Genomic DNA, 17,155 nt, shown 5'->3' with positions numbered 1-17,155 from the left:
ACACCTTAAAACTGTGTAAAAAAAAACCCACAAAAAAAGTAATCCCAAAGTACTGCTTTGAAAATCTGAAGTGAGTGACTAACTTTTCACCAGCCCTGCCTTTTATGTGGGGCAGAAGTTCACTTTGCCATTCTTGCCCTTCTGCCAGCAATACTTAAATTTGCCTACTGCCAGCAATACTTAAATTCTCTTTGCATATTGTTTTAAAGCAGTTGGGATATGTAAACCATGTAAGCATCAGCCTCTGAAAATATGGAAGCAGTGAAAGTGGCTGAATAACCAGACACGGCCCACGTATTGGTAGTTTCTTTTAGTTGGCTATGTGTGTGTGTCCCTACGATATGAGCACTGGTCTGTTTTCTTTCTCTTGCACCCTCTGTTTTGCTCGTGCCTGTCTGTCTGTCTGTCTGTCTCTTGTCGAGCTCAGGAAATGTTGCCAACTGCTGTGCCAAAACGAATTGTGTTACAGATCTTAAGAAGGACCTAGCACCTTTTTTAGGTGAATGGGCCTCTTTTAACTTGAGTTGTATAGAATTACCAAGGATTGCACCCTGGCCAGTGACTGATGCTGGCTGGCAGCAGGGGGGAAGGAGGGGTAAGAGTTGGCTGTGCTGCCTGCACCTCTGGGAAGGAAAGGCTGGCTTGTTCCAGGGAAGAGCACGTGGTTAGATGGCCACAGGATGTGTGTGCAGGAAGCTCAATATGTCAGATACCTTCCTTCACCTGAGAAAGAGCTGTGAAAAACATGCAGGCTAAGCTGCCTCCAATTTCATTGGGACACTATCCTGCAGTAAAATGCTATCCAATTCTGGACTAGCAAACTTGGTTGTCCTTCAGCCCACTGGCTGGGGAAGAATATTGTGGGTGAGCTGGGTGCTCAGTGCAGACTGGAGGGTAGGCTGTGTGCTTTGAGTATGTGGGGCTTTGCACTTTATAAGGCAACATAAGACTCCTAACAGGCTGTTGTCAACTTTTTATTTGCAACAGTGGCTTCGTGGATGTTTGTTTAGGTTTTGGTTGTTTTGTTGGGTTTTTTTCTCATTTGGCCTTTTAGTTATAAAGCCTTCCAAACCAGTGGAATTATTTTTGTATAGCTTCTTCCGTGCTAATTTTATCTTCTTATCCCAGTGGGATAAGAAAAATGGGTTACCTTCCTCTCACTGGAAGAGGTTTGGAAGATAGATCTCTGCATTAGGATGGCTGTTTCTGAAGAAGTACAAGAGCCTCAGTGCTGCGTGGAGAGGTGGACCATTGTCAGAAGTTTGTGCCATAAAATAGCTTGGGATTAACTTTTTCAGGTTGATCTGTCTCTTTGACATCTACAGTGACCTGTCATCTCTTCTGCCATCAGGCTGGAAAGACATGCATAAAACAAAACTCTTGGAAGGCCAGAGTCTTAGGACAATGCAGGGATGTATAGAAAGAGGCAGCAAACCATAATTTCTGTGGTATTTCTCCTTTCTTAAGTTGGAGTTTGAGTGTAAATGTTGGGGTTTTTCCCCACAGACTTATAAAGAGTTCATTTCTGCCTCTCTTTCTTGTACTTCCTCCCCCCTCCATGTGCCCCATCTTCCTCTTTTGTTTCTCCTCTCTCCCTCTCCAAAATGGATAGTTAAGCCAAGACCTGTTGCTTGTGAAGAAAAGCTGAATTAGTAGGTGTTTGTTAAGTCTTGGTCTTATAAGATCTGTCACTGGTTGACATAATTATACCTTTGGCAGATGTTTTCCAGCTTAGCATTTCACTTTTCGATTCTTTGTGGTGTTTGTGGTGTGGTGATGAGGGCCTGATGTTTTGCAGCATGAGTTTGCACTCCCTGAGTGGGATAGAGAGCCACTGCAATGAGGGCATACACTACTGTGAGCTCCCATCAGGTGCCCTGATCTGTAAACTGAGGAGTGTGAGTGAGGCTCCTGCAGAGGCAATTTTGACCTTGCTGCTGGCGTTCAGTGGCAAAAGAGACGTAGCCTGGTGTGGGGGGTCACACGTGGGCTGGATTTGTGGGCTAGGAACCCTGTACTTATGGATAGGTTTGGCTTCCTACAAACATAGACTTGGTTCATTCCTGACATACATGACTCAATGGGATGATTCTTTTCAGCAAGCTGGTGATGGCCTCACTGTTGTGCTGTATGAATGCAGAAAATGGAGATTTTATTCTTCTGCTACAGCTACAAGAGAGTCTGAAGAGGGGAAAGATGAAAAGCTGCTGGGCATCATCCAGAGAACTTCCTACTTGTGGAACTATATGGCCTTTTCCTTATGTCCCAGTCCCATTCCTTTCAATATTTTGGTCCTGAAGTCTCTTTGTTCAGGTTACAACAGGGATACAACATATCATACATTACTTTTTCTCTACCTTTTCTAGCCTTACCACGCTTTTACTTGGCTCAATAGATTCTCTGGAACTCTCACCTAGAACTGTTTCTGTACACTTTGGGACACCTCAGACTTGACTCCCATTTGTGCCCTGTTAGAGACCATGACTGCTGTGTGTTTCTCACTTTTGTAGTCTCTTTCTCTCAGGACAGCTGCCATGTCTCATTTTCCTTCACCAGATATTTTTTGTTAGTGCTCATTGCAGGATTCTCCCCACCCCTTTGGGCTGCTGCCTTTTTGCCTTCTGTTTTCCTTCCTTATAGCTCTAGCAGTCCATTTGCATTTGAATTTTGGTACACCCCTTACAACTTCTATTGCCTCTGAGGGAAGGATGATGTCCAGCAACTGGGGCAGGACTCCTCCTTCCTCCCTCTTCTTGGTGACTGAGATTGTGGGGAGGGTCGGGTCTGAGGAGAGATGGTGGGGGTTGAAGCAATACTGTCATTTTCTTGCTGCCTCTGCTGCCCAGCATGGAAACTAAAACCATGTTTTTCTGTCTCAGCCACAGAGCAACAACAAAACCAGTATAGTAAGCACTGCAAAAGAAACACCCCCAGTGCAGACGTCCATGGTATCTTCCCCAAACGCTATTTTTTTTTTCCTGTTTGGATAAGTTTTGATTCTGTCCTCTCCCCTTCTCCTCCCAAACCCCTTCCCGAGTGCTGCTTGTGCCACTCTGTTTCAGCTTATGTTTTGGCTTCATTCTGTCTGTGTCCCTGTGCTGCTGTGGGGCCTGATCACAGCCTCACAGGCTTTGGGATGGGGGTGCTGAGCAGAGCTGTGGTTGGATGTGGGGATCGCAGCTTGCCTGGACTTCCCCGTGTGCCACCCCTGTATAGTTCTGTGTGTCCCGTTCATCTGTTCCTGCTGGCTTTGGGGAGGATGGTTTTGAAGAAGAGAGTGTCAAGCTCCATCCACTCTCCAACACTCAGGAAATGGAGGATGGACTTCAGGACACCAGAGAGGGAAGGGCAGACAAAGGGTTTTTAGAAGAATCCTTTGCTGGCCTATTTGGCCTGCTCAGTTGAGTGGCTGATCTCCTGCAGCTCACAGACTTGCTGGGCTGGCGCCTTCTGTTTGGCCTGTGTGCAAGCTCTGCAGTGCCAGCACAGTGCCAGTGCCAAGTCCATTGAATGGCACAGCTTGGGTGTGTGGCCTGCCTCAGTACCCATGGAGTCAGGCAGCAGGGCAGCGGGTGGCAGAGGCAGATGGAAGAGTGTGCAGCACTGCCCAGCACTGTCCCTGATGCCCTTGCTGAGCCACCCAGCAACAACAGCAGTGGGAGGAGATGGTGCAAGATCCTGAAGTCTTGTCCTGATAATGAAGGGATGAGTGCAGGAGCTAGTTAGCACCCATAGGCCTGGTAGCTGCTCTTTGTTGTCTGTCTCTGGAGAGCTGGATTTGGCATTTCTGGGGCATGGGACGTGGGATTTGGTGTTGGGGTTTTTTTTGTTGGAGAATGAAGGATTCTTGGGACACTTCATAATTTTCTGCTTTCCTTTCACTAGCTTTTTCATTATGTTTTTGATATGGAGAGAGCCTTTCTAAATTATTAAATATTATTATTATTGAAATTGGAGCTCATTTCAGAGGCTTTTAGAAAAATGTGCCTTTTTTCACAGTTCCTTAGCAACTCCTCTCTGAGAGGCATTGAGGTGGTCTGGTCATCCTATTTTTATTATGAAAATTATGAATGTCCCTTTTTTAGGGTAAAATACCCAGCAACCTTTCCAAAAAACTGGGAGACAAAGGCCCCAGCCCAGTATTATCCTTTCTTTCCCCTTTCCTCTTCTGAAGCATTTTCGAGTGAGGATGCTGTTGAGGGGTCATTACCTCATGAATGGCTGCAGACGGTGCAGACTGGCTGCTTGGTTGCCCCCTGGTGTCTGTGGCAGCCTGGTTCACTGGAAGCGAATTGGGAATTAGGGGCAGTTGCAGGGAAGCTGGGGGCTTTGTCTCCTTGTGACTGTAGCTTTTAGTGCAGCCTCTCTCTTAATGAAACCTGTGCAGGAAGTGTGTGCGCACGCACGCAGGCACACGTGTGCTGTTTGGAGTTTGTGGTTTGATTTGACTTTTTTAATGTCAGTCTCCTTTTCTCCACTTGCTGGGGAGTGAAGGTAAATTAGAGAATGCTTTGGAACTAGAGTTTAATGATTCTTCCATCCTTTCCTAGGAGCCTCAAACAACTGTTGTCCATAATGCTACAGATGGCATAAAGGTAAGGGATAGGAGTGTTGTTAGAAAAACCTCTGCTTCTCTCTTGTTCCTGTCTTCATGTGTCTTAATTCAGTTTCTACCTTTCCAATGTCTGGTTTGTAGCATGCTCCTGAATACTGCTGACAATAGGAGGGTTGTGTTATATGGCTGTGGATCTCTGGAAGAGGCTGAGTAAAAACAACTGTTTGGATAGTAACATGTCTTTCCTATTGTGGTATATAACTACCACTCTCTTTCATATGTGGAATGGAAGAGGAGAGATAGGCACTTATGCAATTATTTTTTTTTTCTTCTACAAATGGACACTTCCTCTGAGAAAGCCTAGGAATCCTTCTTTAGCTTCTTGTGGCTATTCTTCCAAACAGATGCAACTATCATTAGATTTAATTTGACAGAGTTTGGTAACTTCCACACTTGTAGAAGTTCTGGGTTAAGAGCTCGAACATGCAAAAGCTGAGCAGAGATGCTGTTATGTTATGCTTTGTATTTGGCCTGCTTACATTCAAATCTTCCTTGTATCATCCTCTCCCTTCCATCCCTGCCAACGTTTTTGTGCTTTTACCCTTCTTTCTCACAAAGAAATCAAACTATTTGCTCATTCTCCCAACTGCTGATGCCTGGTAATGCTCTGTTCTGCCGTGCAGGGTTCCACAGAGAGCTGTAACACCACAACTGAAGATGAGGATCTGAAAGGTAGGTATTTTGCCTGTAATTTCTAATACAGCTAAGTGTAGGCAAGGGATTCTAGAGATTCAATCATTGCCTTGAACTAGCTTCCCAGATTTCTGTGTCTGACTCAGTTCATAAATTCGCCATGACGCTGTCATTCCTGTCACAGTGGGACCATGCACTGGGGAACCATCTGACTTGGCCTCTGCGGTATATAAACACTGAGCTAATTTGTTTTTGTCTCAGAGTTGGAATTCTTTTCTTGCATATATCATAATCTGTTCATCTCCAGTCCATTTCTAGGTGTGGAAAATCCCTACCAGTCCCTTGAGGTTTGAACTCTGCTTGTGTGTTTCTGCTTCCCTGTAGATTGCAGAGAGTTGAAACATCTCTGTCACTACTCAGACTCCCTTTTCACCCCTTTCTGGGAATGTCTTCCATGACATGCAATGACTTTCCTTGTTATTTTTTCTCTTTGGGTCTGTATTTTTTTAAGATGAAGATCATTCTCAGCCTGTTGTCCTTGACTGAGATATCAGTAGAGGGAGAGGCCAAGAAGAGATTTCATATATTTCAGTGACCATATCATAAATATCCTGTGCTTGTAAACCTCTGAAATGAAGGAGCTCCAAGTTCCATATCTGTTCATGTTGTTTGAGCAGCTATTTTTGCCTAACCTCCCTAACGAAGGATGAGCAGACATCTTCCTGAATAAACAAGTTTGAGATGGGTGAAGGTAGTTTGCATTCTGAGACAAATGTGTTAATAACTTGCATTTTGAGGCAGAGGTATTCTCATTCTCCATGTAGTTTATCTGAGTTTCATATCCAGGGAAAAAGCAGTGCTGACCCTGTGATGTAGCAGCAATGTCACCTCTGTCAGTGGGGTAATTCCTGATGCTTTTCCTGTGGCTTGTCACAAGCTGCTGGCTCCTCTTTTGAGGAATCACAGGGAGCAGAAACACACGCCAGTGAGTGAATGAGCTCGGCAATACAGATTGTTTGAGATAAGACCTGGCCTCATTATAGGACAGTGTTCTAGCTCCCACCTTTTTGCCAAAGAGTAAGCTGTGGGTTAGGAATCTAGCCTTGAGTGACAGGAACTGGATGAGTTTCATAGTGCAGTTATAAATTTGATTTATCAGCTCTTCTGGATAGCCATCCAGAATGGGTATTTGTCCAGAACCTTGTCTCCTGTGGCACTTTTTATTCTGGAGAGGTTCCATGGTTGAGCTAGCTGAGCCAATGGGTGTTGTAAGTCAGGAATACAAATGCTGCAAGGAAAAGAAGTCTAGGACTGCAACAGAAGGTGGGTAGGAAGGAAGGCAGCTGGTCAGTGTACAGAGTTGTATATGGCTACATTGCTACAGATCAAAACTTTGGGGTTTTTTTGGCAGAGGTTAGAAAATTTTGTTATGATTTAATAGAAGGGAGCATTTGAATGGTGATTGGGAGGGAAAGAGTTTGCACAGTAGTGGTTTGTGCTGTGGCCAGCTCTGGTAATTTTAGTCCTCCAGTTTTAAGTGTAGCTGTGTTCACCAGTGTTCTTTTTCCATTCCTGCCCTTCCACATTTTAAGATAAGCAAGTACTTGGGCAAAACTAAGTAGACCAAAAGGTTTGGGAGTGTTGAAGTTCTCAGTGTTCTGCATAGCCATGACTCTCGGAAAAGGGAAGTGCTTGTGCAGTTCCTCTGCCAGCTTCTTGTTTTAAATAGACACCAGGATACACAGATCAGCTCTGCTGTGCTGTAGGGGACATTATCTTTATCCATCAGTGACAGTGGCCTCAGGGATATGTTGTTTCCACTGTGGTGAGGCTAAAGGCAGTGTGTGTCGTCGTTCTTCCTCCGCCCCCCTGCCCTTGTGTCATTCTAAATTGCACAGCAGGTTCATGTTGTCGAGCTGTCTACTTGGCTTTGCCCTGGAGGATACTCCTGCATGTTTTGTGCCCAGCACTGTGGTTTCTTTAATGTTCTCCTATTTACTTTCTCTTTTTTTATTTACTGAACTTGCGTGTTTTGTTTGTGTTTGTGTTTTAATTCCCTGCCATGCTAGCTCCCCCTCTCTCCACCGGGGACGGCAGCTCAGTGCTTGAAGGACGGAGGCACAGTGAGAGCAAAACACAGACTGAGTCCATGCAGTCCCAGCTTTCTCTCTGTTTCTCAGCCAGTAAGTCCAGGGGTGCAGTGCTTCACAGCATCTTTTTCTCACCCCTTCCTCCACCCTTCCCATTTCTCCTTACCTCAACTTCCTTCCAATGTGTTGATTTTCCATTTCCAGTGTTCCAGAATACAAAGAAATCATCTCCCTTCCTGCAAAATACCCTCCTTTGCACACTGAAATTTTCCAAACATTTCCTTCCCTTTCTGAAAAAAAAAAACCAAAAAACAAAACAACCAAAAACCAGAACCTCATCCTAGCTAATTTCATTCCCTTGCTTTCATCTGGATGAAATGTGGAGTTCTGTGCAGAGACACTGCCTTTTGGGGTTTCCTTGGGCAAGTCACTGCATCTCTTAGTTTTTCTTGTGGTAAATGGGGTCAGTGGTGCAGGTCTGCTTATGTGCTTATGGAGGGGATGCATGAGACTGAATTCAGTCGCACTGCTCAGAACTTCTGAGGACTTCTGACATGGATGATGCTCAGAAGTACCAAAGGAACAAAAACCATTTTTTTCAGACTACTTTAAGGTGCTTTGAAAGGGAGGCTGTGGCTCCTGAAAGACCCCAAAGCATTTTTTAATCCATTATCAGGTGCTTTGAGTGAAAATTCTGGGATAATGTTGGCTCTGAAGAGCATTTGTCTGTCACGAGCTTTACCTTGTGTGTTTGTCTTTAGCTCACTTAGCTGGTACTATGGTTAGTTTATGAGTTATGGTAAGTTCTGCCTGATAGCTCCTGAACTTGCTATCTCTGTATAGAAGCCTGTGGCTTCCGAAAATTCCGAAAAATGCATATGAAAAAGGCTATTAGATTGGAGAAAATCTAGGTGGAATTCACAGCCTTTCTCCTACACACATACTGTACTAGCTGTCTGACTTTAAAGCAATAGTAGAAGGATCTTTAGTGTGAGCTGGGAGCATCTGGAATATCTGATTCTGTTCAGGTCAGTCTAGGAAGGAAGAACCAGGTGTGTCCTCCTCTGTCTCTTCCCGCAGTACTTCCCTGGTTTTCTACACACAGCACCAGTATCTCATATACTGCAGCAGTTGGAGTGTCTCTGTTAGTAGCTCAAAGTATGAAGTAGCTCAAAGGATGTCAGACCGCTGGTTTGTAAGGTGCAATAGGAAAGGTGTTTTGCCTAGCCAGAATAGAAGGGAAATGATCTCTTCTGAAGTCCTTTTTGCTGTGAGCTGTCCATCACTGCTCTCTTATTAATTCCTTCCTCTTGCTCATAGCAAGGCCCTGCTTGGTACACTGAGGAGTGCTGAATCACCTCTCTGCCAAGTGGGTCAGTGTTCTCCTACTTTGCTTCCCTCCAAGTTGAGATGTGCAGTGATTTGGATATCCCTGCTTTCTTTAACCCCATCTTGTACTTGCCCTTGTGCTGCTGTCACTACTCTGACCGCTGTTTTAGGTCGCCCTCAAACTTCCTCCAGCACTGGTGCAATTCCTGCTGTGCTTTTTGCACCAGTGCCCGGGTGGCCCCTGCCAAGCAGTGTGTGGCCCAAGTGATGTGACAGAGGCAGGAGAGCAGGTAGAAGTTACTGGGATGTGGATGTGTCTGTGTGCTGACCGGGGCTGGGGCTGTGTGTCTGCACTTCTTTGTTGGTTTTTATTTTACTTTCTAATTTTTGTCTGTTTATTATTTTAACGCTTACATTTGTTTTGCAGCTACACAGTCTTGTGAAGAGAAGCTCCATGCCTGGGACAGCCCAGGGCAGACATTGGAGTTAGAGCGTGCTCGGTCGGAGCCTTTGCTAACTCCAGTAGTTCCCTTTGTACTTAACCGGGCACCGTGTAAGTTAGCAGCTGGGTAGCAGTAGTGGAGTAGTGCAACTCACGCTAGTTACCCTAGATGTAAAGTTCCCTTCTCTATCCCCCCGTCCCTCACCCCGCCCGTCCGAGCCGGGCCGGGGCCGGGCGCTCCGAGCTGGCGCCATCGGCCCGGTGGGGGCGCGGCTGCAGGAGCGGGTGCGGGGAGCGGCGGCGGCCGCCGGGGGGCGCCACGCGCGGGGAGCGGGGCCGCCCTCAGCCCGGCCCACCCGCGGCCGCCGCCCCGGCCCGGCCCGCGGGGGACACAGGGCCCGGCCCCAGGCCTGCCCCGGCCGGGAACGGGGCTCGCTGAACGCGCCCGCAGCGCTCCCCGGCCGGCAGCGTAGCTGCTGCGGCGGGGCTGCCTCCTGGGCTCGCACAAGGCAGAGTGGAGCAGCCGTGGGCCACGCTCGATGGCCGTGCTGGTGCATGTCGTCTCCCGCTTGTGCCTCTGCCGTGCCAGTTTGGAGGACCCGCGGATTCATCGGGAGCGGCAAGCGCCAATGCCGCCCCCTGGACATCCCGAGGCGCTCTGTCCTTCGGACAGAGCGGTCACCTCCCGTGTGCCGGTTCTAGCTCGGGACATGTAGTGAGAGCCAGGAGACGAGCACAATCTGATGGGATGGACTAGTGCTGAAGGACAGGCCCGATGGCACTGCATCAAGGCACCTCGGAAGGGAATGCAGATTTCCTTAAGATGAGCCAGCACACCGTGACTGTGGACTGCAGACTCCCTCACTCATCCCAAATGTAGCCTTTCCCATGCACTCCATCTTCTGGACATGGGTGGTGCGTGGCTTGGAGGTCCAACCAGCAGCCCTTTTTCATGTGAAAGTTATCCCAGACAACTTGCTTGTAAGGACATTTTTCACAACAGACACAGCCCACTGTATCATTTTGACCCATTCCCTGTGTACATCTTTTCACATGTGGGAGTGTATACAGCCTGCATAGTAAAACCAGCCAACTTACTGTTATGAGCCAGATGTCCCCTGTCTGAGGGGTTTCTGAGGCTGGCTCAGTAGTAAAATTCTCTTTAGTGATTTCCAGAGTGGGTATGGACATCTTTCATGGCCAGTGAGATTATTATCTTGTTGCTCTTTGGGTGCACTTACCAATGGTGGGATGAGGTGCATGGGCAAGGGGGGAGCAGTTCAGAGTAGCATCTTCTGGCATTTAGAATGGAATTCAGTTTCCCTGACTTGAACATCTAAGGGTAGTAGGTCAGTAGGTCCTGATTTAAACACCATCCCCCTAATCATAGGCCTCTAAGATGCCTATATGAGACTTCCCAGAAGTCCCAGCACAATTTGCTTCAGGGCCCAAAGGGAGAACAGTCAGGGGACTGGTTCTATTTCAGACACGTATATTTTAGATGCTGAAGGGTACAAGAATGGCACTTCTAGTGGCAGGAATTGTATATTATCTGATAACATTGAAAAGAATGCTAGAGAACCTCTTAAATGCCTATATAATGTGCAGAAGAGTCTACCTACAGGTGTGGGGAAGGCTGAAGAGATGCGAGGTTGTGCATATAGGCTCAGGCATAGGTATGGTGCACACAGTAGTCATAGACTATAATTGTGTTGTTTAACAGACCTAATTGAAACTTTGTAAATGTTATTGATTCTTGAGATCAGCATGGATGATGGAGCACTGCAGAGGGTATGGGGCCTGGGCAAACTGTTGTGGGGAACCAAGAGAAGAGAATGCAGAGGTGCTGGCCACATGGGGGCCAAACAACAATAGATAGACAGCCCTTGTCTTCATTCATCTTGAAGTCCAGTGTGCTGGGTTGGCTTAATGGCAGTGCTGTCAGAGTGCTATAAAGAATTGTGCCATAGGGATTGGCAGAAGGTAACTGCCTGAGGAACAGTGTGCACTCTCAGACATAGCTAGGACCTGCTCATTCAACCCATCCATCCTGCTGCTGTCATCCTTCTAGCTTGCAGAAGCCATCCCTACATGTCCCAGTTGCTTGTGCAGCATTCACAATAGCTGAGGTGTTGATGATGGTGATAGGCAAGTTGTTGGGAGACTCTTTCCAATTGGCTTGATCTGTGTGGTGGCCATTTGTATATGGCTACTGTGGTGAAGGTTTTCCACGTCTTAAGCTGCCAAACTACTTCACATGGGCAGGGCCACTGGCATTCATTGGTCAGACTCCCCAGAAGCAGCTCTCTGGCTGTCATTTAGGAGACACCTCTGGTGCCTTAGACCTTTGTAGAAGAAAAAAAAAAGAAAATTAATATGGTTTCTTTATTTCCTTTCTCCCTGCATTATGGGATCACCATTTCCCTTTCATACCACTGCCCCCCTACTCTCATGTGGATTGCTGTCTTAACTGCATATCTCCAGAATGCAGGGAGCAGCATCCTATGAGATCTAGACTAATGGTGCTCTACAAATTGCTTGTAGGAAGCACCCACTAGCCTCATATTTCTACTGAACTCTTCAGCACAGCTAAATTGCTCTTTCTTCTTGTTCACAGTGCGTAAGCAAGAGATCATTAAGATAACAGAGCAGCTGATAGAGGCCATCAACAATGGAGATTTTGAGGCTTATACGTAAGTAGAGATGCTTTCTGACAGGTTGTTTATCAGTTTGTGTGCAAGTGATGCTCTGGCTCCTGGGTATGAGGAGCTGTCACACAGTCAGGGATGGTAAAAGGTTTTATCCTTCTTAGCCTACATCAGTTAGGATGGAGTAGTAGAGCTCTAAATGAATATTAAGTCAGGTAGCACACAGCAACAGGAGCAACAATAGGAAAATGTCCTGGGTTTGTAAGAAAAGTGCAGGGGAGGGCAACGAGAAGAGCAGAAAGAGAATAAAAGGAAAGTCAATAACCTAGAAATTTATTTCATGTGAAATGCCATCTAGTTGGCTCCTTGAGTTATGGTAGGGTTGAGTCTTCAGGAACTTACTTCTTGTAGCAGGGAGATGTAGTTAGGTGGACACAGGGTGTGAGTCAAATGGCATAGCAGCACTTCACTGTGTGAATAGCTCTTGGGCTCAAATTCAAACTGTAAACCTGTGCTGCTTTTCTTTGCAGAAAAATCTGTGATCCTGGCTTGACCTCATTTGAACCTGAAGCACTGGGGAACCTGGTTGAAGGAATGGATTTCCACAAGTTTTACTTTGAAAACTGTGAGTGGGTAGATTTGGTAACTCCAACACCTTTCTCTCTCCTCTTCCTTTATGTCACATTTGGGGAAGAAAATTTGCCTTGTTGTTACTGATTGTCAGAGTAAGCAGGAACTTGATTGTGCTTGGGTTATGATGCATTCATAAAAGCCAGCAGCCTTTCTGTCAAAAAGCCTGTTCAGCAACAATTTCAATTCTAACCCCCACATCCCTTCACTCTAGGCATACAATCTGCCAGGTGGAAATGTTTTGTACCTGGCACGGACTGCAGGAGTTTTAAAAGTTTGACTCACTGGAGTTCTTACTGATATGAAAATGGAAAAAATGATCAGATTTTGGCGGAAGCAACATGTATGTTTGGGGTAGACATACTGAATGGTCAGGCACAAAGATGCTTTTGCTTTGAACTTTCCCTGGATGGTTTCAGCTCTCTAACACCTAATGAACCTTTTACATAGACAAGAGTCACCTTGTCAGTCTGGGGCAGGAAAGAGTTGGGAGAAATGCTGTCATTTATACTATGGGATTTGTCTCCTTTCCTGGATGTCTCCACAGGATGAGATAATTGAAATTTAAATCCTGAGCTGTTCAATCTGTTTTATTTTGGGGGTTAGGTCAAGGTCCTTTGTATGGGCAAATGTAGTTCTCTAAGTATGCAGAGACTTTGTCTCTCTCAACAGCCTATTTATGGAGTGATTCTAACACTTCTCTGAGGTTTGTTCATATTTAATGCTGTCCTAGCTTAAAGATCTCCTGATTACTGACTCCTTTGCAATGATATTCTGTCAGTGAAAGTTCTTTCCCCATAACTGAAGACACAGCAGCAGAGGAAGTGGGGGCAAAGGGGCCAGGGCATTCCTGGCAGTAAGTGTACAGTTCGTAGCGAGAATAACAGGTGATAGGGGTAAGAATTGCTTGGACTTTTCCTGAAAAATTGCAGGACCAATTTTTGTGGTATTCCAGAATCCAGTGAAAGGTGAGTAGAATATAGAAGAGGTTGGAGAATGTGGGACGCTGTTCCTCCTTAGCTGTAAAATGAACCCGATGGTTTTGCATGTCCTGCCAGTACTGTCGAAGAACAGCAAGCCAATCCACACGACCATCCTGAACCCGCACGTGCACGTCATCGGGGAGGACGCCGCCTGCATCGCCTACATCCGCCTGACGCAGTACATCGACGGGCAGGGCCGGCCCCGCACCACGCAGTCCGAGGAGACGCGCGTCTGGCACCGCCGCGACGGCAAGTGGCTCAATGTGCACTACCACTGCTCTGGAGCTCCTGCAGCACCTCTCCAGTGAGGATCACATACGGGTATGGGTACATCACACACGGCTGAGGCTGCTCTCTGTGGGAATTCGGCATTCGGGGCCGTTTAGCTGACTGTCAGAGAACCATCTTTAGTTGTCTGTATGGCTCAACACTTTGGCTTGTAGATGGTGTTCCTTTAAGTTCTGTCCTCTGGACTCAGTAGGGTTATCTGCCACTCCACATGACAAATGGGAGTCATGTGCCAGACAGCTGTTCCTGGGCATAGGTCCCCTTGTAGCAGCTGTGCTTCCTCCCAGGTGCTCAGGTCTGTGCTTGGACAAATGGCTAATCTGGAGCAGAGAGGAAGAGTATCTCATGCTGTGCACAGGTTGGCCCTTTCACATCTACCTTTCAATGCTGGGGGTCATTTCAGAGGACTTTTTTAATGATTATGTCATCTTCTAGAAAGGATATTGTAGAATCCATACTGAACAATTTCTGTGCCATAAGGGGTAAGGGTTTATTCATATAAATTTTACTACTGATTTTCCGATAAGCAAAAAGTATTTAATGTACCACGTTGTGAAAACTCAGAGGGGAAAAGAATCTAAACAAACAGTAATATCAGAGGATTTAAAAAATCCCCCAATTAACTTGCCACAATTCATAATTGGAAGAAACTTTGGCTCTAAAATATGTCATGACAAAATGATTGTTGCTTGCTCCTAAGGACATCAGATCCACTTCTTCAGCATTAAGGCATTCTTGTTTATTGCCTTAATGTGGATGTACAAAGTCTTTCTGCATCCTTTCGTTTTATGCTGAAATACATGTTACATCCATTTTATAGTCCAAAGTTTCCTAATCTTAGGACCTTTCTACTAAGTATTTTCTATTTAAGGGCAAACACAACAAACATTTCCATCTGGGAGGCAACCTTTTTTTATGTGGTCATTTAAGGATGAACCGCTCAAGTATAGCTGCTACTTGAGTCCTAGTTCTGTGAACAACTTGGTACTAAGCCAAGAGCAGTTTATATTCGTGTGTTGTGAGGTATTCAACCCTGCTGAAGGCAATGGGAAGGAATGTGAACTATCACAAGCAAGCTGCAGAGGTCACAGATGGAATTTGAAAAGCAGAAGCCAGTTGGGGGCACCAGAAGCAGGGAAGCTTCAAGGGAGCTGGAAAATCAGCTGCATTTCCAGGGAGTAAGGCAGTGAGAAGGAAAAAGCCTTTGCAGGAAAACAAAAAAAAACTTGCATCAGATTTCATCACAGAAATATTGAGAGAGATGTCTGTCCAAAAAATTATGCAGAAGAAATTATTAAATTAAAGATCAGTATGGCTCAGTGGCTATGCCTATGACTTCTGAGGAAATTTAGGAATGGAAAGTCTGCTGCAGAAGAGGTATGTTTCTTGGCTGTGGAAATGCTGAAGCCCTCCAAAAGTATGTGCTGGAGGGTTTCTGAAAACTGCAGAGCAGAAAGTATTTCCAAACCACAAAATGTTGGTTAAAACAATATTTAAAAATACCCTGTAAACTAATGGAAGTTGAAGTATTTGCATGCATTTCTGGGTTCTGGAGGAGGTATACCCACAAGCAATTACAAATGGGGTCAGTGTGGGCAGCCCCCATCTGAATGCACTGAATCATTTTGGAGTAGTGTTATCCTATGTGCAGTGAAAGCTAAGGATGAAGAATGAATGAGGTGAGTAAGAATGCTTAAATAGAAATTAGTGGTTTCTTCTCACCTGGACGGCAGAGTTCAGTTCTGGGTAAATCATCTGAAAAGGAAACTGCAGCCAGAAAAAAAGTTTGATATTAATCAGAGGACTTCTGTATAAGGAGAGAGTGGGAACCATGAAGGGAGAAGACTTATAAGGGAGATTCTGCAAAGATTTGCAAACTAAGAAATGGTAGAAAGAAGAGTTTGGCTACACTTTCATGACAGGATAATGCTAAACAAACATGAAAAAACCCCAGACTTAAAACTGATCAAAATAAATCCAGTAATTTGGTACATGAGGGTTAACTAGGAAGGGCCTTTGCTAAAAGCAGTCAAAAGGGCTACAATTTCACAAAACTGCAGAGAAGCTCGTACATTTGTTTAAATATTAAGTAAGTTCAGAGACAAAATTATGGAAGATTTGAAAAATAAAAACCCTAACAAAAATATAATTATCTTTCAGTTCAAGGCAAAAGCCAATGGAAAGTGAGGCAGATAATGTTCCTTAGGACCAGAGCTTTTGAGCACTCCTTAGGAAACTTCTTCAGCTTCTGGGTCATGGCTATGAGAGGGTGGGCTCAGGGCTGCTCCAAAGCAGCATGTAATACATTTTAGCAATTACTTAATTTTCACTGGCACTCTCAGCCCCCTGGAAGGGGATGTGAGTGCCTCTTACCTTTAGAAGTCTCCTCATGAGCTGCACTTTGTCTTGTGTTAGGGGTTTCTACCTACATTAAATAATTAACCTGTAGAAAATGTGGTTTTTTAATTGTGTACAGCTAATATATGGCTTTATTTCCTTCCATCTTCCATCCTCTTCTCCCCTCTCCTTTCTGGGTGGACATTACCTCTTCCTGACTGCAGCAACTTGTGGAGATACTCAGCTGGAGGGCAATATCTTCTTAGCAAGCAGCTCTGGAGTGCCTGAGTGACAGCAACGGTCATGTCTGTTTTGACATTAAAAAAATAAATACAAATTACAAACAGGCAGCAGCCAAATGCACGAAACCCTGCATGCATCTGATGCTCCGGGCACTGCCTTTCTGTTGTTTTCCATGGATCCATCGTGTCTGTTTCTGCTGTACGAAGGTGTTTTTAAATCTAAAAAAAAAAAAGACATGTTGTTTGTATAAAAGAATAAAAAAACAGGAATAATGCTAAATAAATGACAGATTATCCAACATGCCCCCTCCCCCAGGGCTAAGAAAGTGGCAGCAGCCGGAACATCTTTCAGAAATGAAGTGAGGGGGAAAGCAAAAGTGAAGGAGAGAAAGAGAGAAGGAGAGCAAGAAAGGAGGCGGCTTGAACAGCGGATGGCTGAACTGTGCTCCGCAAAGCGATGTGGAAGTTAATACCACAGTCGGGCTGTGCTGCAGCTACAGTCGGTGAGAGGTGGCAAGGAGAGACCCCAGAGGAGCCAGTGTGAAGACTGGGGTTCAAGAGAGAGGAGGTGCTTCTCTTCCTGTTGCCCAGCAGTCTGACTTCAGCCTGTTTCTTCCTCGATTTCTGCACAGCAAGAATACTATGGAGACCTGGTTGCTCGGCTGCTGGATCCCAAAACAGACTTTTCTTTTCTTTTTTTTTTTCCTTTTTTTTTTTTTTTTTAAAGAAATAAAACAAAATGGAATGTTGTTTTAAAACTAAAGATGGAAGTAGGGATTTAAAAATGGGTTTAAGTAACCCATTATTAACCCAATTAATTAACTTGAATAGAAGCTTGCTCTTTAGTGATACTGGTTTTAGAAACAGCCACTACCTGGACAAACATGGAGTTTTGAAGCCAGCTTATTTAATTTAACA

General features: G+C 45.4%; 1 protein-coding gene across 14 annotated transcripts in view; it reads left to right on the top strand.

Moving 5' to 3' along the window:
• The window catches only part of CAMK2G (calcium/calmodulin dependent protein kinase II gamma), a 114,016-nt gene extending 97,102 nt beyond the window's left edge, over positions 1-16,914 (top strand). For 2 of the 14 annotated variants that reach the window (XM_066555132.1, XM_066555131.1), the window contains 9 exons: positions 2,880-2,948; positions 4,551-4,595; positions 5,239-5,287; positions 7,318-7,431; positions 9,095-9,220; positions 11,727-11,802; positions 12,288-12,382; positions 13,446-13,691; positions 16,220-16,914. In XM_066555132.1, coding sequence (XP_066411229.1) covers positions 2,880-2,948; positions 4,551-4,595; positions 5,239-5,287; positions 7,318-7,431; positions 9,095-9,220; positions 11,727-11,802; positions 12,288-12,382; positions 13,446-13,678 — 807 coding nt within the window. In that variant the 3' untranslated portion in view covers positions 13,679-13,691; positions 16,220-16,914. The remainder of the gene's footprint in view (positions 1-2,879; positions 2,949-4,550; positions 4,596-5,238; positions 5,288-7,317; positions 7,432-9,094; positions 9,221-11,726; positions 11,803-12,287; positions 12,383-13,445; positions 13,692-16,219) is intronic. The other 12 variants (XM_066555134.1, XM_066555133.1, XM_066555137.1 and 9 more) reach the window with 7 other exon arrangements.
• The last annotated feature ends 241 nt before the right edge of the window (positions 16,915-17,155 follow it).

Source organism: Molothrus aeneus, chromosome 8, assembly GCF_037042795.1.
Source record: "Molothrus aeneus isolate 106 chromosome 8, BPBGC_Maene_1.0, whole genome shotgun sequence".
Taxonomy (NCBI): domain Eukaryota; kingdom Metazoa; phylum Chordata; class Aves; order Passeriformes; family Icteridae; genus Molothrus; species Molothrus aeneus.
Note: the sequence above shows the minus strand (reverse complement) of the source record. Positions and strands in the feature narration are given on the sequence as shown.